The sequence below is a fragment of the Pyxicephalus adspersus genome, chromosome 2 (assembly GCF_032062135.1).
Source record: "Pyxicephalus adspersus chromosome 2, UCB_Pads_2.0, whole genome shotgun sequence".
NCBI classification, from domain to species: Eukaryota; Metazoa; Chordata; class Amphibia; order Anura; family Pyxicephalidae; genus Pyxicephalus; species Pyxicephalus adspersus.
This window is the reverse complement of record NC_092859.1, coordinates 113,460,385-113,484,896: the sequence shown is the minus strand read 5'-3', so window position 1 is coordinate 113,484,896 and position 24,512 is coordinate 113,460,385. Positions and strand designations below refer to the sequence as shown.

The 24,512-nt window shown below is 36.7% G+C and overlaps 1 protein-coding gene across 4 annotated transcripts in view; it reads right to left on the bottom strand.

The window, feature by feature from the left end:
- Positions 1-20,172, bottom strand: part of FLNC (filamin C) — a 48,910-nt gene extending 28,738 nt beyond the window's left edge. For 3 of the 4 annotated variants that reach the window (XM_072401908.1, XM_072401909.1, XM_072401910.1), the window contains exons 1-2: positions 19,288-20,172; positions 1,991-2,239 (exon numbers count right to left, since the gene is read on the bottom strand). In XM_072401908.1, coding sequence (XP_072258009.1) covers positions 1,991-2,239; positions 19,288-19,639 — 601 coding nt within the window. In that variant the 5' untranslated portion in view covers positions 19,640-20,172. The remainder of the gene's footprint in view (positions 1-1,990; positions 2,240-19,287) is intronic. The other variant, XM_072401912.1, reaches the window with a different exon arrangement.
- Positions 20,173-24,512: the final 4,340 nt, after the last annotated feature.

Below are 24,512 nucleotides of genomic sequence, written 5' to 3'. Positions count from 1 at the left end.
GATCAATGCCGGGGAACAGCTGTACACAAGCTAGATTTTCATCTAAGACCAATGATCCTGACAATCATCTAGCAAGAGTACACCACCCTAGCTATCTTTCGGCAGCCTTATGTGGTCACTTCCTATTCTTTGCCAAGATTGTGTTACTATAACCGCACACAGCAGATCTAACAAAATGGGAGATTAGTGACTGAAAAATATGGCACGCTATGTAAACAGTGTATAAAAAGCACCTATTAAAAGCACCTCTCTAGCTATAATAGTCAAAAAATGTTTTATGTATTCCATTTAAATTCCACTGAAAGTCCACACACAGTGAAAGTGCTACTGAACTACTTACTCATCCAGTAAGAAGCTTCCTTTTTATAGAAATGTTGTGACCAATCTACAAAAAGATTACTTTTTAACCAAGTCTTTTTTATAACTTTAAATACCCTTTGGGATTTGGTAGAAATAGGAAGCTTTAAGTGCTCCTGTCATAAAAGAAATATAGAAAGTGCTGTTGCTGACCTTCTGATGAAAATACTAACTCTCTTGGCTACCTATGAGTCCCAGCCCTAGAACAAGTATGCTATAAATGAGTGCAAGAAATGTGCTGGATGCCCGGCCTTTATACTTGTTCCAGGTGAGTGAAGTTGGAAGCCAAAGCATCAGCATGGCAGCCAGAGAACTAACATTCTCAAAAGAAAAGATCACCAATTTCACCCCCCACACTTCTCCCATGGCAGATTAACACACAATGAACACAAGCTAGAGGAAAATAAGTTATTAACCTTTTGTTGAATACAAATTTGTATAACAAATAAATACTTTCCAAGGCAATATGTAAAATAATGTCAATTTATTTTTTATAAAACAATAAGTTATATTTTTTGCTATGATTTCCTAAAATAGCCTAAAAATTTTGCATTCTTATAACTATGGCAGCTGGAGTCATCTGTATAATATTTGTGCAGAATACTTTCATACCAATGGCATTTATTTAGACTGGAGCTGCCATGCCATTCTGCACACAGGTAACAGGAATTAATATGTAAGTTTCCAAACAAACAGGAGGAGATTGACTCCTACAATACCACATGGTATTATTTTCCCTATGTATTTAACAGACAAGAAGAGGTCAGTTTTTTGGTCTCAATGAAAATGCAATTATTTTTACATATATCAATACTTTTGATAATTTAGTACAATAGTTACTCACAGGGTTAGGTGATACTATGGCAGTGCTAATCACTGCCACTGGGTCAGATTTTGTGCTATTTGTGCATTTTAGTGCACTATATGCCTATAGACAAAGCAGATATTGAAAGAAGCCAGGAGCAGTCTAGGGTTTGGCCAGTTTTTTCCTTTACAAAGAATAGCGGGGGGAGATGTCCCAGGGATATCTAGGGATATTTCTGTCTATGACCTAATACTTGGACACCGATCACAGGATTCACATCGCCCCTGGGTTGAAGTATGCTTTTTATAATATACTTTTTAACCCCTTATTTGTTAAAGGATATATTCCTGGTATGACTATACTTATATTTATGTGTATATACCATATGTATTTATAAATAAAAGCATACAGTGATTGCTAATACTTCTTGCTAGTTCCTTTATGTAACTATCTTGAAACTATCATTTTGAAGTTTTTATACCATCCTTATCAAACAAATCTAAGGGCTTGTGTTGAATGCATTAGTTTGAAATCTGTTTGGAATGCTTGTGAGATTATTCACAACTTATTATTAGGTGCATTTGACCTGCAGTTTACATTCTTCTGACCTACATTTGCAGGTTTCGCAATGTCTATGGAAATACAAAATCTATTTGAAGTGAACAAAAACCTGTGAACACAAGCTTTTTGTTAAAGAACCTTTTTATATGTTACTGTATGCTGTATACTGTATGCTACTGCTACTGTGTACTGTATGCTCAATAATAAATTAAGTTAACTAAACTTCCCTGATGTAGTACCTTGCTATATCACAAATTGCTCACATACCTGGAGCACAGTTGTCAACCAGAGCACCCAGTGCTTTGCCATCTTGCCAATCCCGATGAAAGTTGGTGATGGGAAGTTGTGGAATCTTGTTCTGAATCCATCCCAGCAGTCTTTGTTTGGGAGTTTGTTTCTTTGCATCTTCTTCATCCTCATCTTCCCACATAGGCATAGAAATGGAGTAGTGTAGAATTAGAGTCCAGATCAGACCCAGGATCAGCTTCAGGTTTCCATCTACAATGGCCTTTGAATCTGCAAATGAAAAATCATTTTAAGTGTCAGACAAATGTTCAAAAACACTATAAAGGTGATCATTTTAGCATGGTTCAAAATAATCAACAGTCTATGTTGATGTTTTTTATGCACTGTTAACCTTCCCTTATTTCCAAAAATTAATTAAAAATATTGAAATACAAAATAATCAACAGATAATGCAAGCTGTACAATCGCACACATTTACAGCTTTCAGTCATTTTGCCTGATTTATTATAGCTCTTCAAGACTGGAGATGATAGACTATCACAGGGGAACCTGGGCGATCAAACAAAGCTGGAATGGATTTCTATCAAATAATTTTCTTGTATTTGACAAATTTGTTACTCCTGAACCCAATCCACTGCAAGTTTGCTGGATCACCCAGGTTAACCCAAATTAGTCTATCTTTTACAGTCTTGGAGAGTTTTAATAAATATGGTCCAATATCCAAAATACAAAAAATAAAAAGTATGCAGCTATTAGAAGATATCAGGAAAATACTTGCCAGCTATTTAGGTTTGCTGGATTCTGGAATTTATCCATCTCAGCACTGCTGTCACACTGTACGACAATACAAGCTGATAACATTTTTCCTAGCAGCGTCTACATAACAAGGACACTGTAGGACCACTGTAATCTACAACTGACATTGTTAACAAGCGTGGAAGAGATTATGTAAACTGCCATTGCTGACTCCATCTAAAATCTATTAGCCTGGTTGGTGTTCTGATCTTGTGCCTTTAATACTTTTGAATTACTAGCCCAGAATAGGAAAACAGCTCAGGTGTTTGGCTCATTGCCACCCAACTTGCCACATATTTTATTATATAGTTATCTGCATGCTTGTTTCAGGTGTGTGACTGTCACTTCTTAAACCAATAGATCAGCTTTACATCCAGCCAAGTGGTATTCTTTACAATGAGTTAAACATTTAGACCCAGAGCATTTCCTCCTCCTCCTAGGAGCAATCATGCTAGTTTTCAGTCTTCCATTAGTAAGATTGTTCAGTAACAGGGTTGTACATGCAATGTGAATGTCTGTAGGATGCTTCATTTGTATTTTGGCTTTTTATAAGTAAATACTTTGCTCTTGGTACAGCCAAGATAAGGAAATGTTGTCTAAATACATGTGTATTCTAAATTTTTTATAAATGTCATATACTCTCCATCTGAAACAGACAGTTGTGTTCATCTCAGATGAGAATCTAACATACCGGTATGTACAGTGGTCGCCCAACATTGTATATGGATATCTCACGGCAGATCAGGAACAACCGCTATGCGAGTCAAAAGGGGGAAGCACAGTGGGGTGCCGATTACTCATCCTTCATAGAACAGAACGGATGCTGTGTATACAGCACTCCTTCATATATCTGTCACTGAATATGATTGTATCCAGGTGTATTTGCAATATAAATCTTGGTGTGCTGCTATATGTTATTTTCCAGATTGGTGCAGAAGCTGTGCAGAAGCATATTGTATTAAGTCCAGACACTTCTGCTCTCAATGCTTGTGTAGTGTGCCTGGTCTTGCATCTGTTTGCAAAGGGATTTGGAGCCCACAAACTTGGATCATGGTTTTTGTGGCTATTGAGGGAAATCTTATTATGAAAGTTTTGTGCTCAAAGTTCATCTTTCAATTATAACTGTGTAGGATGTAGGCCTGCACTCACAAGGATGAATCACCACCTAAACTGTTTGGTTTGTAATATGCCTACTTATTTAACTTTCTGACTTTATTATGAGCACTTACAAATCACTGTTTGAACAATGTCAAAATTTTAAAGCTCTATAAATAGTGCCTCCACTACTTTTTTGCAGTGTTTAAGGTTTCAATCAATTTGCTTTTCTGAACAGCACTACAAACCTCCTGCACACATTTGAAAGATGAAATATTTTTAGTGACTATTTATAGGTCTTGGCTTATGGTACCTAATGACAGATACACACTGTGTAAAGAATGTCATCTGCTCCCTGGTCACATCTGTCAGTTGTCAGGTCAGACTGATTGATGTATATCACAAATCAGCATGTATAGGCTGCATACATTAAATACAATAAATAATGTAAAAGCTAAAAAGAGCAGCAGGGATGGGCATTGTATTATTTGGTATTTCACTGGCAGGTAGAAGATTTATGTAGCGCAGTGCTGAGACATGATTCTTTTATCTTACATTTTAGATTGCTATTTCATTTCAGTCTCTGTCACATAGACAAAACAAAAACTCTACATTTATAGAAGGCTAATAATGAGGCTTTTTGCGTCACACATTCTTACCCAATATATTTCCCTTACAGAAATACAGACACAAATAAAACCCATATCCACACACTAATCCAACTGCATGTGAAATATGAAAAGATCCACATTCAAATCCTTTTCTGACATCAGACTAACACCAGATATAATTGTGAGACAGAAACGGCAAGCTATTTAAGGAAACATTCAGCAGCACTCTCAATACACAAATGGAAGGCTGGCACCTTCATGAGTAGATAAAAGTAGCCTGGAACTAGATGTTAGATTCTGACCACTTACAGTCTCAGAAAAAAGGACAACTGGAAATGTGTGCTCTTAGAATCAGATGAACATATGGCCTGGTCAGCAACAATGAGGGAACAACAAAGTTTTACCCAAAGGAACAAAAAAAATGTGTTTTTATGTTTCCTTTATAGTACAATCTCTGGTAGATTATACGGGTGTTTGAAGAAGCGGTCTGGCAGCAAACATTTTCCAACATCGTGCAAGTGTGCCCTGGGCCAGATAAAAAGAGTACAGAAAAAATGTATAGCAAAGCTTGCTGTTAATATGAACGTACCTAAGACTAGCTCAGACTGACATTTGTTTTCAGCTTTAAATACAGAAGTTTTTGGGGAATTAACAGCTTACCTATTGCCAATCAACTGCTTCTCCTATAATCTATTATGGAAAAATGAGAGTGCTCTACTATGTGGTTGTTTCAATCATCTACTTCAGTGTTTATCTACCTTTTTAGCTTGGTGGAACCCTTGAAATTACTTCCAGGTCTTTAGAGAACCTCTACTAAAGTTACTGTATCCACATATCAAAGTACATCATTGTAGTGGTCAGTGGGAACTATTTCACCCTTACAGATAGCTAAAAAATCATGGGGGTCAGTTACATTGACTTAGGAGGCACAAGTTGTACAAGGATCCCTAGCAACTTCTGGAAGAACCCTGATTGAGAAACAGTGATCTAATTGATTGAAAATATCATGTAGCCCATAGTTTGTTTATGACTTAAACAATTACTTTTGACCTTTCAGTTTAGTTATGATTAGATTAGGGAAGAGTGTGTCTTTTTTATGCTGTCTGTGTCACACAATTAAAGTACTGATGCTGAAGGCAGCCCGGCAGTTAGCATTCTAAATAGCACATAAATTAGATCATAATTTTTTCTGTAAAGGTAAACCACGTGTTACAGTAGGATATTAGTTGTATGCTACAGTTCAGTGTCCAGTGGCTTACATGTTGATCTGTTGGCATACGTCCCTTCCAAATCACTGACCAGAAACAAGCATGACATTATTTACTGCATACATGTTCCAGGTCGGTGAATGAAAGTTGTGAAGTAAATTACAACCAGAAAAATAGCATTTCCTGCCATGGCAGGTTTCCTGTCCTCACAAGGCACACAAGCCTGCAAACACATCACACTCACACATGTACAAAACATACTGCCACAAACACTACATGAGTCATGCATTCTCTCCATTCCAATATCTTCTCATTCTTTCCATAAACTGAAAGAACAAAAGCAAAGAGAATGTCCAGGAATATACGGGTGGGGACTGGGATGTGGGGGGTGTTAGAGGCGGTACACCCTCCAGTCATCTGGAAGGAGGGTGTGAAAGTGAAGGGAATTACAAGGCTGGCAGCACAAATGACACTGGAGATAATATCATCTCAAATTCCTTTGCCCTATTCTCTGCTTCTACACACCCTTCATTTTTTACATCTCTCATGAAAAATGTAACCTGTCCTGGCTATAATCTGCAATTATCTGTTATTAACATAAGCACCTGAGACTGATCCACAACATGTAAATCAACTCAGGGATTGCACATATTTTGTTAGTTTCCTCTAGTGCAAACTAGTTGTCTGGTATGAGCATCAATTGTGTAGTTTGCTGTAAATTGCGTTAGTCTTGGTGGCAAAAGTAGTCACCTTTGGGGGTATAGTCATATTAATAAAAATATATTTATAAAGCAGTCATTCTGACAGCAAACACTTACTACAGATGAATTTTCCTAGCGCATATGTTTTGACCGTCATTGATTCACTACTAGTAAATGTTTGGGGAAAGTCACATTCATTGCTTTGTGATTGTACCTTGACTTAAATAACTGGGTGCTGAGACTGTGTTGTTTGTATATATATTTACTTGATTATTAGTTTTTATGATACCAGGTATATCTTTTGATTATTTCATCCCAAGCTTATTTATTAAAATATGTAACTGATTACAAGTTTTTGATGTTTTTACACACATAGTAGTCCTTGCCACCATTTTTATGCACCACAAGTTATTTGAAAATGTGCTGATCATTTTATGACATGGAAAAACTGCAATGTTCAGAATCCTGGTAAATGCCACAAAAACCAAAGGGATAGAAGAAGATTCTAGGATTTCTTTGTATCTACGTGCAATATATGGAGAGGTAATGGATTGTCAGTAGTAGTGTGGAGACAGCTGTCATGTTGAGGAATGCTGTTGTGACTCCAGATCATTCAGGCTTTGGTGTTCTCAGCTGTTTCCTCCTGGAGGATCAAGACCAACTGCTGAAGTGGTTGGACCAAGTGTGTGACACCTGTCACTGAGCCGGCATACCACCACCTGCCCCAAACCAGCAATGCTCATGCTAACTCCCCCAGAGACTGCTACGCCTTTCCCATATGCCCCTATGCAGACTATACCATAGACAAAGCAGACTGCAATAATTCAGGGAATTTGTCACCATTGTGGGATGGGTTGATAGTGCTGGCAAGCACAACACATAGCTGGGAATGTTAGGGATATACCCTTTAAACAACAACACATCCATACAATTCACATCACTGAGGCAGTTGCATGTAAAATATTGCAATCTTTGATCCACCAAAAATGGTGGTCTTAATCCACTCTCTATAAATTGGTAGGCTGACAACAAATTCTTGCATGCTACAGTACTGCAATCGTTAAGAGAAATAGGGATATAGAACTTCACAATACTTGGCCAAATAAGCCAAACACTAAATTGAATTGTTTTTATTGCATTCCTTATCACAATCCACACAGATTGATTGTCCAACCTAAAGTAACTCTTCTTTCAAAATACAGGGTGATTATTGTAATGGGGAAGTCTATTTTGGAGCCATATATCAAGGGTAGGGAACCTCCATTTGGGGAATGTATTGTACACCAAAGAAATAATTGAAATCTCTTAAATTTGCAACATTTATTTATACATTTAAATAGCACATTTTCTTTAGTACTGCACAGAGTTCTTAGTCATGTCAAAACTATTGGCCAGTGGAGCTCATTGTCTAATGTCCTCATCATAGTTTATTAGTCTAAAGCCAATTTGGGTAAAGCCAATAAACCCACCAGTGTGCTTTACATATATCTTTCTGTTAATGTTCTTCTTTGTTTTAGAAATGCACAGGTGATATTTTTTGTGCACAAAGATAAAACTGTGTGGACAGACTGTAAACCTGTTATTGTCCAGTAATGACAGCTGTCAGCGTACCCTGTGTTCAACAGCTGAGTAATCTAGTTCTATTTATTCTCTCTGGGGCGACCCAGGGACTCATATAGAAAGTTTAGGGTGGCATTATGTGCACACAAATTCATGAACCAATAATAAATGCTTGGTATATTTTCAGTATGTGTGTATCTACATCAGGATAAGGAATGAGGTGGTTTGCATTGTGAAGTTTGGCTAATACTTATTTGCCTTGGACAAATCAGCCTTGGTATGGCAGGCAGGTTCATTTTGGTGTTTTTTTTTTTGTTTGTTTGTTTTTTTTTAAATGTTAAAGTTAAAAAAAAACAATCAACAGCAAAATGGTGAACCCAAACCAAGTAACATGGAACACGGGAGCAAACCAGACAGAGAGCTGGACTCATCCTATACCATTCCATTTTACTCATTCATTATATTTAATACAAAATTAATATTATGTGTCAGTTGTCTGTACGGTACCTAGGCGACTTCAGGATCTTTCCGAGACTAACATTCTGGAATGATCTCTGCTATTTGCTGTGTCACTGACAGAGACTTTTTCTGTCCCCAATGGCAGCCTCGTGAGCAGGACAGGAGAAAGCAGTGACAGCTGTGTCCCAGGATGCCAGGACGAAAGAAAGGATCAGTGCCAAAAGTAGGATACAAAATCTTCTACCACTATGTAAAAGCAAAATCTGCAACCTTACACCTTCTTTCTAACTGTCACATCTTATTGACTAATATATATATATATATATATATATATTCAGCAAAAGTAACAATTCAGAAAGTTACAATCATCAAAAAGACATTGCAAAACTTTTCTTTTTTTCTAAATTGTATTTTCTAACAAATGTAGACCCTGTGGTCTTGTGTAAATATTAAAAATATTGTGATGGATGTGGCTTTCCTATACACAAAACATCGATTTTATATTAATCCTTTTAATATATTTTTGACCATTTTCCTACATTTTTGCAGTTATCTGCTGTGGAGCTGCCAAGTTAGTCCTAGTACAGTTTTGTCAAATTGGTGTATGCATGAATGATAGTTTAGCTCCAACAGCTGTTAAACTTACCTATCGCATCTACTTTGTAAATCTGTATATCTTATGATATAGCATATAGATTTATTCGTATGAATTTAGTAAACTCCAAGGAGTTCCTATATTGGGTGCTTATGGTTGTTTTTTTAGTCCACTTGCTATGAGAAAAGGCTATAAATACGCCCGATTTTTCTTAAAAGTTTATCACTGTTATCACAATATGACAAGGTGCTCAAGGTCACCCAAATGTTTCAGAACCCAGCAGAGAGCAAATATGTTCTGGGAAAAAAAAAACTCTAAGTACATATTATAATGTTAGTCCAGTATAGTAGAGGTTCTCTATAGCATATCTTTAGCATGCTTTACATTGTCTACATTGTTACATTACATGATAACTAATAGAAAACATAATAAAACTGAATCTTTTTCTTGCAGGTCTATTCCAGTTTGCATGAATCGGGCTGTCTAGTAATAATTCTAGACTCGCCTCTGGTACACTTTGCCTTATTAAAACAATGAAGATCATGACTCTGTTATCTGTGTTTGCCAAAACTGACATATGTTGTTCATAATATAGATAATTAAAATTTGCTTCATCACAGAAACATAAACTGCGATTTCAGCCATAAGCATTCCAACTATGTAATATGCTGCTTTAGACAGAACTATTATATTTCCCATACTAGAAAAAGCAACAAATTTGTTATATGGGAGGCACAACAAATATTGTTTTCTATTTACCTGTGTCTGCTGATATCCTAATCTGTCACCATAGTCCTGAGAATTAAACTTCCCACCCAATCCAGGTAATGGGGCATTCTACGTGATACTCCTCCCCTACCTTCCATTAATGCAATGCCAGGTACCAGAGTAGACATTCACCAAGAGTGCTATGGTGGGTAAGCTGGGGACATTTCAGGTTTGCCCTCAGGATGTATTAACTGTGCATACAGAAAGACAGGTGTGGTATAGTAAGATGCCTATGGCGGCACATCTCTGGGTACTGGACATCATACTTGAAAATGAACAAATTCCCAAAATGTATATTTTTTTTTATACTAGGAATTCAGGTAGTTGGGATACCAATAGGGAGCTATTAGCCACACTTTTTATGTCCTATGTCCTATTATTGCCTATTGCACATATAGAACAGACAATAACATTTTTTTACTGGTATTTTACCAGCCCAAAAGTAAGCAAATCAAAGTTTATTGTAAGGGTTCACATGCACTATAAATAAAAACCTATTTGGTCGCTATGGTGCAGGTTATGCAATTCTTCCTAAGATTCTCCTATTTATGAAGCCCATTGTAGGGAATTAATTTAAAATGTATTTAAAAACATATGGGTTACAAAAAAATTGGTCCACTTATATCTCCAGCCAAGTGATCCTTTTTCTCATACATGTCGAGCATGTATTTAAACTTCCCTTTTAAGGACCATGTGTTTCTTTTTATCTGACAATATTTTAATTGCTTGATAGATTGACCTCTATAAGTCACAAATATCAATCTTTTCTATGCATGTTGTTTCAGCAGTTTCTATATATATAACATATTACCATCTGTCTTTAAAGTTGGATTGGAATGCATTTTTGTACAAGTTTAATGAGTATAAATAAACTTTTCAGTTGGTGTGTTGCGTATAAATATACACTTGTCAACCTAAATGCCAGGGGAATAGTTTTTGTAAATGGATATATAACATGACATGCAGCGAGGAGAACTCCATCCATTTTTAAACCTTATGGGTCCATTTATAAACAATTCAAATTAAAGAGAGTATTTTTTATTTATACGTGAAAGGTAGGAATAAAAAAAAAGACAAAAGTACAGCTAAAAGTATAATACCCAGAGATAATCAGCTAAGCATTTTCTATAACAACCTTTCATACTCACCTCCAACCATCTCTGTATATTGCAAGCATACCTTACCTACTTCAGACAGTTAGCCCCTTGCTTTGTTCACAATAAAAAAAAAAAAAATAGTAGAAAGTGAAAGAACAAATACTTTCCAGCTGCTTTGGTTTTGATCTTGTGCTTTTAGCAGAGGCGACACAGCATACTTTCTGATTATGGCACACACTCACTTCTTTGTAGGCTCCCCTACAGCAAAAGTACAGGATCCTGTCCCTGCTTCATCCCCAAAGCCACTAACGTTGACATCATCTTTTTCAGGTCCATGGGTCCAAAAACAAAAAGCCACCAGGAGCAGGGGAAATGTTTTTTTTTTTAGCAAAAGTTACTGGTGCCATTTTTTTATTTTTTTATTTTTTTTTTCGGGGGGGGGGGGGTAGTTCTTTGGTTGTCCGCTATGTATTGCCACTATATTGTTACTATACTATATTATATTGTTTATTCTTTTTCCCTGCATTGACCTTTCATCTGTATTTTATGTCATTTTCCTAGTTTGAGGTCTAACATAAACATGTGTTCTGGATGTACAAAATTGGTAATATGTAAATAAGTGATGCATTTGTTACATTGCCCCATGAGAAATACATGAAGCCAAAGATCATTTATAGAAAGTGGAATCTAAGGAACAGAACTGAGGAAAAAGCCTGCTGAGCTCTTCTGATGTCAGCTCCATCTTTTGACCTTTGTATATATTCGATAAAGATAAGATTCTGGCATCTCACTTCACCGCCTGGTATCAATCACTGTTTATTTTTGCATTTTTAGGAAGTGGTGTCATTTAGTGTTAAACAAAATCAACTGTGCTATTTATGAAACTATTTACCCATAAACATAATAATTATTACAAATAAGCAAGGAAATTCAACAACCTAACAAGAATATATTTTTTCAATGGTTTTCAATAAAACACAGCATTACTCACTGTGTATAGCATATTGTTATTAATGGAATGATTTCTGTACTTGAAAAGAGGACACATCAGTTGAAAACTTATTTACACCGGGATGCATTGCAGTACTGCATGTATGGGTTCATTTTAAATGGGTATATAAATATATATATTTATATATAAATACACATTCTTTGACAGTGTCCTGCAGTATGTCATGAGTTTCAAAACAGTCTCTGATCATCTCCTCAATGTCTGAATCCTCTAAAAGTCTTCTGTAACATTACAAATTACATATGGTCCTTTGGTGTTGTCAGGGGCCAAAGTTGAGGCCCCCATAATGAATGCATTAACATCCACCTCCTAATGTGTTTAGTGAATCAACCCCATGGAGTGATCTCACTAACCCCACTAATGCAAAGTAGAAGTAATCCACTATAACTCATGTGTCACTCTGAACTTGCCAGCACTGTACTAGAGTTCTTCTCATTAGAGCCAACACCTGCTTGCAAATTCCTAACTACTAATGCTTTTACATGAAATTTGTCATCCATGGCAATTCCTTGAGATATAATATTTTCCAGATTTTTAGATCAGCATGTTGTGTTTAAAATGCTAAAAGTTCTAACTTCTTTGTAAAGGATTGTTAATGCAATTCAATAAAACAAAGTGATAAGAATAAAAGGAAAGCTGATTTTTTTGAAACTGAAGCTCAGGACAAAAGTTGGATACGTTTGAAACTTAGAAATTAATGCAAATTAAGGCTAAGGTTAGGGAGTGATAGAAATACATGAGTACCACCTATGCTGTTGTGGTACTCATGGGCCTATGTAATTGGTTCTTTTTTTCTTAAGGTTCAAAATAACAGCTAAGAAGCTGGGCAATGCTGTTATAATTGTGAAAAAACAAATTAACAGGAAGGAACCCAACATAATAAGAGGAGGAAACCAACTCAAAGCAACATACATCACATTACCTGATGCCACCTCTGCACAAACAATCTAGCCCAGTAAAGGAGCTTGCATTCATCTTTAATTTGCCAAGAGTTAATGTTAAGTACTACCTGTACAAACGATTAATACACAGTTATTTAAACTACCATTCTATCCTTGTCATGACTATTTTCCCCCACACACAGAATATGGGTTGTATCAGTGATGAGAGCCCTGCTGAATGTCACTCACACCTGTCATGTCTCCTCTCAGTAGGAGGTGCACATCTTATCTGCTCCGCACCATGCACACACAAACATTCACAGCTAATTGTTAGATAGCAACCTCAAATCTAAAGTTTATTTTTTCCTAAATACCCACGTTTAGGAGAGGTTATTTCCACAAATACTAAACTTAAAAACTATTTGCAATCTGTAAAGTAATAACTTCATCACTTTATTTTGCTGAACTTTTCATAAGAAACCACAGTTCAATAGATAACCAAAACAACCAAATCGAAATACTTTTTAAAAAGCCCTCTGTAAACTGTTTTTGGTCCTGAAGGGCAAATGGGAGGGTGTTAGCATGATAGGAAGATGCAAACTAGCTGCTCCTTGCCATGGGTATACCCAAAAAATAGCGAGTGAACTTCTGTATTGCATGCACATTTGCCAGACCTTTTCTTCCCACAAATGGAACACTGATCTGTAGGAAAGCTAACTCAAATTTTCTTTAATGCACAAACCTGTGACTGTACACATAGACAAGAGGCATGATGTAATTGAATATGAACCAGTAGATAATCATATATTCTATGGGTACTTGAAGACCTGTGGATGCTACTCCTGTCCACTTGATCATAGGGTGAATAATTCATTAATTCCGTGGCTTCCTAACTGTTTTCTGGAGATTAAGCCAGCGCTTATATAGCTTGCACACTGCAATAGTATGCACAGGTGAATAAACAATGAGTATGGTTTTAAATGGCCATCTTCTAATCACCATTACATGCCTACAGGCTTTTTCATATTCTCCCTCTATCCAAGCTGATAATATTCCACAAGTAAGGCCTACAGGGACAAAAGTGGTATGTGGAGGCTTCCACTAGACAAATTCTCTAAGAGGGTGGAATTTTAGGAATTTCTTGCCAACTGGCATTGTTGGATAAATAAGCAACAAGCATGGAGTCAGATAGGATCAAATTGCCATGGGCTTAAAAAAAGAAATCCTGTTAATGTTGATTTAACATTACTAAAATAGTTTAGTTTTCACATGAGAGAAGAGTATGAGTAAAAAAAATTAGGTAGTAATTTACAAAAAGTACACAAAATGTATTCAACATGTTTTTGTTGCCATCAGATTAGATAAGAGGTCCCAAAACTTAAGCCTGTTAGCCAGATGTGGCTTTTTTTCTCACTCAACTGACCATTGGGGTAGTATTCCTCTCTCTCATGCAAACAATGCTGTGCCATTCCTCCCACTAACACTAACAAATGGTGGTTAGTGGGAGGAATAGTCCTTATAGTGACACCATTGATGAGGTACTTTTTCTTTCACTAACACAACTGATGGGGCACTATTCCACCCACTGACACCACTGATGGGGCACTATTCCACCCACTGACACCATTGTTGGGACACTAATGAAAAACCACTAATTCTTCCACTGACATTAGTGATAGAACATCATACTTTTCACACTAACAACAGGGTCTGGGTTAATTTTACACCAACTGACCATTGATGGGGCAATTGCCGCAGAACCGGTCATAGTCATAGTCCACCCCAGCCCCCAATGTTTGAAGGACAATGGAGGTCCTTACAAAAACTTGTAAGGACCCCCTTAGTCCCAGGGTTCTTACAAGTTTTTTTAGAACTTGTAAGGACCCTGGGACTAGATACACTGGTAAAACATTCAGAAAACACTTCCAAATGCCACCCAGTGACACTTTAGGATATGTACATAACGCTAGGTACTGGTGCTGCTTTTCTGATTAATTTACTGTAAATCAGATACTTACTGGCAGCTATAGACAGCGGGTCACCTGTATCTACTGTGAAATACAGTATCAAGGGAGAAGGTTATAAAATGTCAGTGGCAGATAAACTCATTGCTTCTTTAGAATACTTTCACTTTGTGACTTTCCAGGTCTCGGCAACTTAGCAATTACACATAAGTAAAACATTCTAACTATGTTGCTTCATATACTTTGTATGGAAGAATTATTCCAAGCCCTGATCTTGCTCTACATTATACAGATAACTGGTGTTAACATAGCCAGACTGTCCAATTCGAGGATTTGAGAAGTGTTTCTTACAGCATCTAATCAATTGGAATAATTCTGGTTCAGATCAAAAGTTAATAAGCAAGTATCTGATTTCTTTTAGAGTTGATTTCGTTACTTGTTATGCCCTATTTTAAATGTTTCTTTGCCTTACCCATCCAATCTGCATGGTAGGCATGGTAGGGAACCTTTACGTTCCATGCATTCCACTGCCTTTGCAATGTGATAAAAGTGAATGAACTGGCCACTACTAACTCCTTTAACCTCCCTAGCAGTTCATTTATTTCCGGTTTTATATGTCTAAAAGCGGTACATTGTTTTTCATGAAAATTTATTTTACAGTAAAATATATTAGTATAAGTAAAATAAAGTTTGAAACACAAAATCATGTAAAAATAATAAATTGAATAAATTAAAAATTCTATATATTTAAAAAACATTTTTTTTAAAATACATATTATACTTATACTATGAAACATACAAATAGATACTATGAAACATACAAATAGATTTTGAATTTCCCGCCCCGCCAGCAACGTACACACGCACCAACATCACCGGGAACTCCCCGGTGACTCATCAGGTGCAGAAGCCGGCCAGGGAAAGAAGGAAGACGACAGAGATTGCGGCGATGGACAACGTGGGACACCAGCGGATCAGGTAAGCGCTGTATTTATTATTACCTCCCATAGGTTTACCTACCCCGAGTGTGACTCGGGGGTTACCGCTTTCAGCAACTTTTTTCTACCCTGAGTCACACTCTGGGTTACCGCTAGGGAGGTTAATAGAAAAAAATAAAATATAATTGTTTCAGCTATGTAGCTGTTTGCCTGCACTTCTTTAAGTTTTTGTTGTAGTACTACTATCATGTTCATGACTGAGCACTACAGTCTACAGAAAACTAAACTCCAGGGACAAAAGTTAATTTAAATATTTCTTCTTAGCAACAAATTAAATACATCGTCCACCAAATCCCTATACAAACCAAGACATCACCTTTAAAACGAATTTACATCATCAATGTGCAGCCTGTGTTGAGGGCGAATCTGTGGGAGGGACCCAGCAGGCCCACCCACTACAGGCAACCTGCACAAAACTACAGGAGGGGCGGATACAAGACCAGGTACCTTTCACGAGTAATATAAGTAGAAGTGACTGGTCTTTATTACAGGAAACTGAAAGAAATACACAAAAGTACACCATGATCCAAGGAAGAATACACATGCCTCTTCTATTTAGACAATATTTGTTTAGTCAAGATTTCTGTTTTAATGGTATTGTGAAGTAGAAGTTGCTTATTTGCATTATAATCTCCCCATGTCATGTCCCCAATGCCATCAAAGAGTTTAAAATTATCTGAACTCGTAAAAAAGACTAAATTAATTTAGAATAATAACCAAAAATGTTCTACATCTCATAGGCTTCTAAAACAACAGCTAAACAAATATTTTTTAGGGTAAAATCATGAAAAAGCTTGGATCTTAGACACTTCCACAAAAGACAATAGTCCGGCAACTACCATTTTCAGATCAGCAAGTCAGCAATGGCAATCTATATATGCCCAGAATGCTAACATGGGTAAGAGCCATCCCTACAAGGGTCAGTTTCCGCTTTGATCATTATATTGAATTAGCCATAAATTAATTCTAAATTTCTGAATCAACCAAAGGTAATGGATATCAAGTAAAGGATCAAAAAAAATCATATTGGTCAGGTTAGAAAACTTCCATAGATTGTACAAGTATCTGATGGGTCTGGTGAGGCTTTTCAGTCAATTTCTGTTTAGCCGCATTTTGCAGCATGTGCAAGTTGATTCATGTATAGCTTTACTTTAGCCTTTCTCCTCATTTTTTGATAAGAATGAGCAATTGTCACATCATGTTCGGTAATGCAATGGATATATAATCCTAAACATAGCATACAAACATAATTTTACCAGATGTTGCATTTTACACCAATATTAGGACTTTTTGTTGTATATTAGTGTCAACCTTCTATTTGATCCAATTACCTCATTATGATGACATCACCCTCACATATTGTCTCGCTGTGTATGGTATAAATATGACATGTACTGACTGGGCCATAAAAATGTTGTTCTGCACCTGCTGAATTCTAAACAATGAATGTCAGATAATGTCTCTCTTACTTATTGTTCTAAACAATGATGTCAGCTAAACACCTCTAAACATTTCCATCAGTTAGGACAAAATTACATTAAACTAAGCCTAGAGTAAAATAGTCATATTCAAAGCAAACCTGTACATTGCCATTGCTTTAATGCCTCTTCTTCAACAGTGCATGCTCATTTTTATGTTCTCTCTGCCATTGAAAGAAGTGTCCAGTTGTAAAGGAGTACTCCCACATATGGAGGAACATGTGGCTTACTCCCTACAAAAGTGCTGGAACTTGGTGATTGGCCCGGTACCATCACATTAGGTTGGGAAGAGACATCAACCCTACATAAGTTTTGATTGGAGAAACTCCAGACATGACCACAGATTTGCTTGAATGAGTTGATTTACTAAAGGAGTAGAGAATGTTAAAGGACTCTAAGAGTTGAGAACAGCAGTTCCGGAACAAATCCTGGCAGATAGCACCATGCCAACCTCTTGCCCACCTAAACGATTCGTGGTATAAGGGTACAGTAACCACCACAACCTTACCATCGGTCTCACAGCCTAGGTGAAAATGCTTTAATATTGGTAAATCAGCCTATAAATGTTGGATTTCCAACTGACACATTCCCTAAATAAACATATTGCACTTCAACTGAACTTATATAGGAGATGTTTAATATTGCCTGTATATTGCCAAAATAGATTGGCCAGTCTGCATCAACTGTATGATCAGATACCAAAAGTTTTCAGCAACAGTTTATCACAGTATTACTCTCATGTTTCCAGACCAGGGAGGGTTGTAAAAGTGTCATACCCCCTCCTTGTATGTGCTCTTGAAGACTATGTAGCAAATTTGTAACACAATAAGCCAAGTTAAGGTCCATAATGTCCAAATATAGTGACTAGTGAATCAAAAGCAACTACAATCAAAATCTATTATTTCCATGATAAAACAAGGCATCCATGGACTAACCTATCACTTTAAAAGCCCTGTATTTGCTGGCATATATATTAAAATATATCATGTAAAATGTATTCACTTGTCTTTCAAAAAAAGATATAATCACTAGTAGATAATTCTTGCTTTTTAATAAACACCAACATGACACTCTTTGGACTGTACTATACCAGAATTACAAAGTTTAGAATGTGCAAAAGTTATACAAAAGTTCTGAAACAACTTTTACTTTTGGCTAATGTGAAGGGACCATGTTCTCCTGTATTTCACATGTGTTTGGAAAGCAAATCAAGGGCTGCTCAGTAAAATCCCACTGAATTTATGAAAGCAGTGCACATTGAAGTTCAAAAGTTGTGTCTGACCTGCTTTGCATTGCTCTGCTTTGGATGCAGCAGATCCTATTAAGGTGCATTTATACTGCAGGCTAAACAGGGTGCACTGCTTTTGCAATTCAAATGCATGCATTTACTGTCAGTGTATATGCACTCAATCTCACATAATGAAATTTGGTGGAATTAAACATATACAAGACATAAAAATCAATATTTAACTCTCCTCAGAAACACTCTCCTGCATTCTGTTTCAGAAGTTTTAGTGGTTTAGTGGCATAATAAATACAGTGAGAGTCAAGACTTGCAGTAATCCTGTTCTGTTTTTGCTTATCATAAAATAAACAAATAAAATATATTTTTCAAAAACACTGCACACTGAAAGATATGCACAGTTTGAACAAACCAGTGTTAAAAAGTAAGCCTACTTATGAATTGCAACCAGTGATCACAAGTTAATGTAAGTACTGCCTCTTGGATTTCTCATCTCTCATTATTACAGTCTTTTCACAGACTTTACATTTGTCTTGGTGATGAATACTGTGAATTACCTGCTACTGGTAAGTGCTGTGTTATAAAGTTTTAGCACAATACTTGTGTGTGTGCTGTATATGTATGTGTTATGTAGTGCCTATGCTGTATATGTATGTGTTATGTAGTGCCTATGCTGTGTATGTGTATTCATTGCACATTTGTGTGTAGGCATGTGTAGTTTGTGTATCTGCACATCAAAATATAAAAATATGTATTTAGCTATCATTTCCACCCTGAGTAACAATGATGTGATCTATTTTAATACATTTACATATTTATCAGAATTGTTGTATAGAAGTAAAAAGTTTTGTACCTATGGACACCAGCTTGATGTGTTCTCTGTCCAGGAATTCCAGGGCCACAGACACATTCTCCAGCTTCATTTGCCTGAAGTTAGGTCTGGAGTGGTACTTTCTGTACATCTTCTTCTGACTCAGCACCTCCAGCAGGGCTATGAGTTTGAGGCCATCAGTGAGATCTTTTTGCAGGTCCCCAATACGTTTGTTCATACATTTGAGATGCTCATTGCACCACCTGGTGAATGTGTTCTGTTGGATCTTCTTCCAGGGGGCATCTTCTGCCAGGTCCTTCTCTGTAGCTGGCATCTCTTCTGCCTCCTCTCCTTGATAAAACTGGTGTTGGTCGTGGTAGTCGTTGGTACTCATGTTGGCTTTAGATTTGGAGCTTTCTGCTTTTTATAAGGGGATCAAGAAGAGGAAAAAAAGGGTGGAGGAAAAAATAGGGGGTGTAAGGACTTCTATATCCAAACCCTCACTGTGAAATTGAGTTCAAGCTGCTGAAACAGACCTCAACAATCAAATTAGTTCCCTTATTATTCGTCCTCTTGTTGGAAAGAGTGAGATGTTTCTTGGCAAGTTGTAGTTAACTCTTTCAGCAGGCTGAGAGAGCAGCAGGAGGGGTATGGAGGGTTATCACAATGTAATCCGCTTCCACCTTTCCCCAACTCTTCCTGTCTTCTGTTTCCTTTCAGTCAATCCTTGCTTTGTGGGGATCAGATAAATACAGCAGGGCTGCTTTGTGATAAAGATGTTTTGTCAGAGAACAGTTAGGAAAAAAAAAGCTTCATATGATATAGAAGAAGTGCTGATCCAGAGATGTACAAGTTCCAGCTATAGAGGAGGAAAGTCAATGGAGAGACAGCTGAAAGCAGAGGGCTTTTAGCAAACTTGTTTGAAAGTGTGGAGACCAGGATGGTGTTGGTTTTAAAGAAAACTGATCCCCCTCCCTCCTTGATCTCCTCTCCTTTTCCCTCCCCCCAACGTCAGAGGCATGGACTCCCAGGAATGCCTTAGCCATGACCATATACAACTAAGATGAGTATTTTCTAATCCCTGCTGAGATAGTGAACAAGACCAGGATTGGGTGCTATGCATAGCTGGGCCTAGGATTGGCTCCCTTCACCATGCTTCAACTGCTTGTAACATCTCAGTATTTTTAGACACCCCATGTCAGGGAGGTCTGTCTGGGATGGGGGCAGAGGGAAGGGGATCTTACAACACAAGTTAACAAAAGCAGCAGATGTAATGCAAGGGAGACCACCACCACCCCTCAATTAATCACCTCCCAAAAACATACTGTCATCCTTATATAAACTATGTATTCTGGTATAGGTATGTATTAATATAGGTATTGAAATAGTTATGTTGTTTGTATATAACAACATAACTATTTTAAATCTGGCGGATCATTCTATATTCTGTAATAAATCATTTCAGTAGGGTATATTTTAGTGAAAACATGCGTTCTTATTTCATTTAGAAATGTTACCTATACATTACTTGCGTGATTTAGAAACAGCAAGCCTAGATTGTAAGCTCTGCGGGGCAGGGTCCTCTCCTCCTGTGTCACTGTCTGTATTCATCTGTCATTTGCAACCCTTATTTAACATACAGCACTGCGTAACATGTTGGCGCTTTATAAATCCTGTTAATAATAATGATGTACAGCGCTGCATAAAATGTTGGCGCTATATAAATTCTGTTTATTATTAATAATAATAATATTAATAATATTAAAAATAATAATAATGTACAGCACTGCATAAATCCTGTTTATTAATAATAATACTAATAATGTACAGCACTGCATAATATGTTGGTGCTATATAAATCCTGTTTATTAATAATAATAATAATAATAATATTAATAATGTACAGCACTGCATAAATCCTGTTTATTATTAATAATATTATTAATAATAATAATGTACAGCACTGCATAAATCCTGTTTATTAATAATAATACTAATAATGTACAGCACTGCATAATATGTTGGTGCTATATAAATCCTGTTAATTAATAATAATAATAATAATAATATTAATAACAGCAGGCTCTCATAGACATCTGACAAGCACATTTTCCCTTCATTCATTCATGTGATACGCTGCAAGCACTGACATTTCCATTTCTTACAAGTACGGTTTAAAGAAACAGGTTTATTATACAAAAACTGTATTTCAAAGTCAGTTCTAATAAAAGACAACAAGATATAACAGGGAATATTATATCTGGAACCCCCTGTGTTCTGTCACTACACAAATCCGTCCTGTCATTCTAGAGGGGGAATAAATTGTGAATGTAGGCTTAGGGTGTGTGTCATGTGTCCAGTCAGTGTGAGTATTTTCCAGCATGTTCTCTGTGTGTAGAATGACAAGCAAGCTATTTAGTGGTGCTGAGGTACCTCTGATGACTTCATGCAGGGTCACAGGTCACTGACTCAGAACATGCTTTAATGAATGCACATAGCAGAATGCTACAGGCAGGGAAGAGGTTAATGTAGGTCACTATCATTCATAAACTGTCTGGGAATTCTCCTGACGGTGACCCACAGAATTAAGGATTTCCTTTGAGCTTCCACTTAGGATTTCCATCAGCTAAATTACTTTAAATTTTACCTCTCATTTACCTAATAAGAGCACTCCGACTGTTAACCCTTCCCAATTGCGGGAAGGGCTGGGATCCTCACACATTTTAGTGTTTCTCTAGCAGATATGTTTAGTAAGGTGTGGTTTTACAACAAGACATAAAAAGTTCTGCTTATATGAAAAGCCTGGCCTTTTTGTGGCCCTTAAAGACTGGAGTTGGATATCTCAGACATATTGTGTGCTGCTGGAATATAAAGCTGCAATGCAAAATAACATTCTGTGGCAAACAAAATAAATGTGATACGCATGCCCAGAAAAGCTTACAATCTATCTTCTCCAGTTTTGGACAGCTTTTATAAATCAGGCCCAGTCTGTAGAGTGGAAGTGTAAAATATGCAAAACAGAATGGAATATATTATAATTCGAGATTATGTGTTTTTGAACAAATATTACTAATAAACACAGCTTCAGCAAACCAAGTGATTTGTGCATATTTGCTTTTTTTTGCCTATAGATATAAACAGAGAGCTAACAAAGTCACCATGCCTATAATCTATTCAAATGAAAACCAAAGTCTTGGTTAACATAAACTTTGCAAAATTTTGGGATAATACAGAAACTTGGATCCAGTTATAAATATAATTGAATGCATGCTAGACAATAGAGTAATCAGGATTAAAGCCTTGGGACTGTCTGTGAAAGTCTGGAAGAGCTACTAACTAAATTAAGGCGATGTTCTTTTCCATCAGACGATACAACCGAATAAGGATATGTGAATAAATCATGCATGTTCTAAGCATCTCTCTGAAGTAAGCCATCAGTCTTACAGATGAGTGACAATTGCATTTCTACACATCAGCCATATTTCGATTTACATTATAATATTACAAACTTACAAATCTGAGGATATTATGGAAATTAATATATTTGAGGCTTATCAATTTACCAACAAAACAAACATTTAATAAATTGCATCTTGCTGGTCCTTAAAGATGGTGGCTGCAACATTTTTCCCCTTTATTTTCCCCAGGTCCAGATACTGTCGGGAACACATTTCCTAGCTCAGGGTGAACTTTTGATTTTGGCTTCAAACCCCCCTCCTATCCTCATCTCCAATATATTGGGAAGCATTCTTTTGAAGTTCACAGATCATTTTTTATATTAGTTCTGTTTACAGTAGGTTACAAGGACACATTCTGGCATAATACATAGGTCCTCCCTAAAATGTATCAAACCTGAAAAGATATTCTTTTAGCATTTAGACACACATGATCTTGTTATAATCTTCAGAGACCGCGCTGTGATGCTTACTCCTAGAGATCCCAACTCCATCTTAACTATGTTCAAACTGACACTGGGAACCACAGTCCTTCTTGGCTACCTTCACAGCTGCACCTTTTCTTTAAGAACCACCATTTAAACATTTTACAGGGGAAGCAGCTGCCAGTACTGATCTGCTCACTGCCAACCCCATTCATGTACTTTATAACTGTAGTAACTGCATCGTAACCTCAACACCAGTCTGAACATAGCCTTAGGGCCATTTTAGACTTATAGTTGACTGCAGCGTTTGGTGACCCAAAGCTGGTATTCATGTTGTGCATTTGTTTGCTCTTCGCTGCAGTTGTGGTGGATTCCTGAACGGCAGTTTGCTTCTATCTCTACAGTTACACTCAAATGCAGGACAAATGCAGGACAAAAGATGTCAAACGCCAAGGTAGACAATAAAAAATGCACAGTATTTGAACAGGGGTTTTGGAGCAGCTGTGGTTCTTGAAAGGGGCCTTGTGTTACTTTCTTATCACACTCTGCTTTCTTATCATACTCTGCCACAGAATACTGGCTTCTTTATAGGAATACATGGAGACAACCAGTCCCTGAGACTTTTTAGTAGCCACCTAGCCTAAATACTGAAATGGTTTTATTTATTAGCCATTTAATTGACCCAAAATACCTTATAACAATATTATCTATTTATATAGCACTGACATATTACACAGCACGGTGTACATAGTCATATAGTAATCTTTGTTAAAAAAACATTGTAGCCCAGGGGAAAATCATCGCTCAAACCACCCAAAACACTGCTCCACATAATAAGAACAGAGACAACTAAGATAAACAAAACATAACACACACTACACATTATGCAATTAAAGTTATAGTTACATTAAAATACCACCCCATGCTTATGCCTGTAGAATACTAAACACCAATTTTCTCAACTACATCACATTGGTAATTACTATAATAGAAAGATCATTACATGTGCTGGTCCTCTAAAATCCTAACAGTAGACAGTAAAATTCTCTTAGTATAAGTGAACTTATTGGTTACTGAAAATTAAACTTTGTTTCACATTGGACACATATTTTTAAAATGTAGGTAAATGGATAAACATCCAATGTCCTACATGAGCAAGCCAGATGGTATGACTATGTGTAAAAAGTCCCTGGGTTATGCTGTGTTCATGTATATCCTGAGTGCAATCCAAATTTATATATACACTCACTGGCCACATTATTATGTTCACCTGTTCAACTGCTAACACAAATATCTAACCAGCATATCACATCCCAGCAATTAGATCTAGACATGTAGACACTGTCAAGGTAACCTGCTGAAGTTAAGCTACATACACACTTCCAAT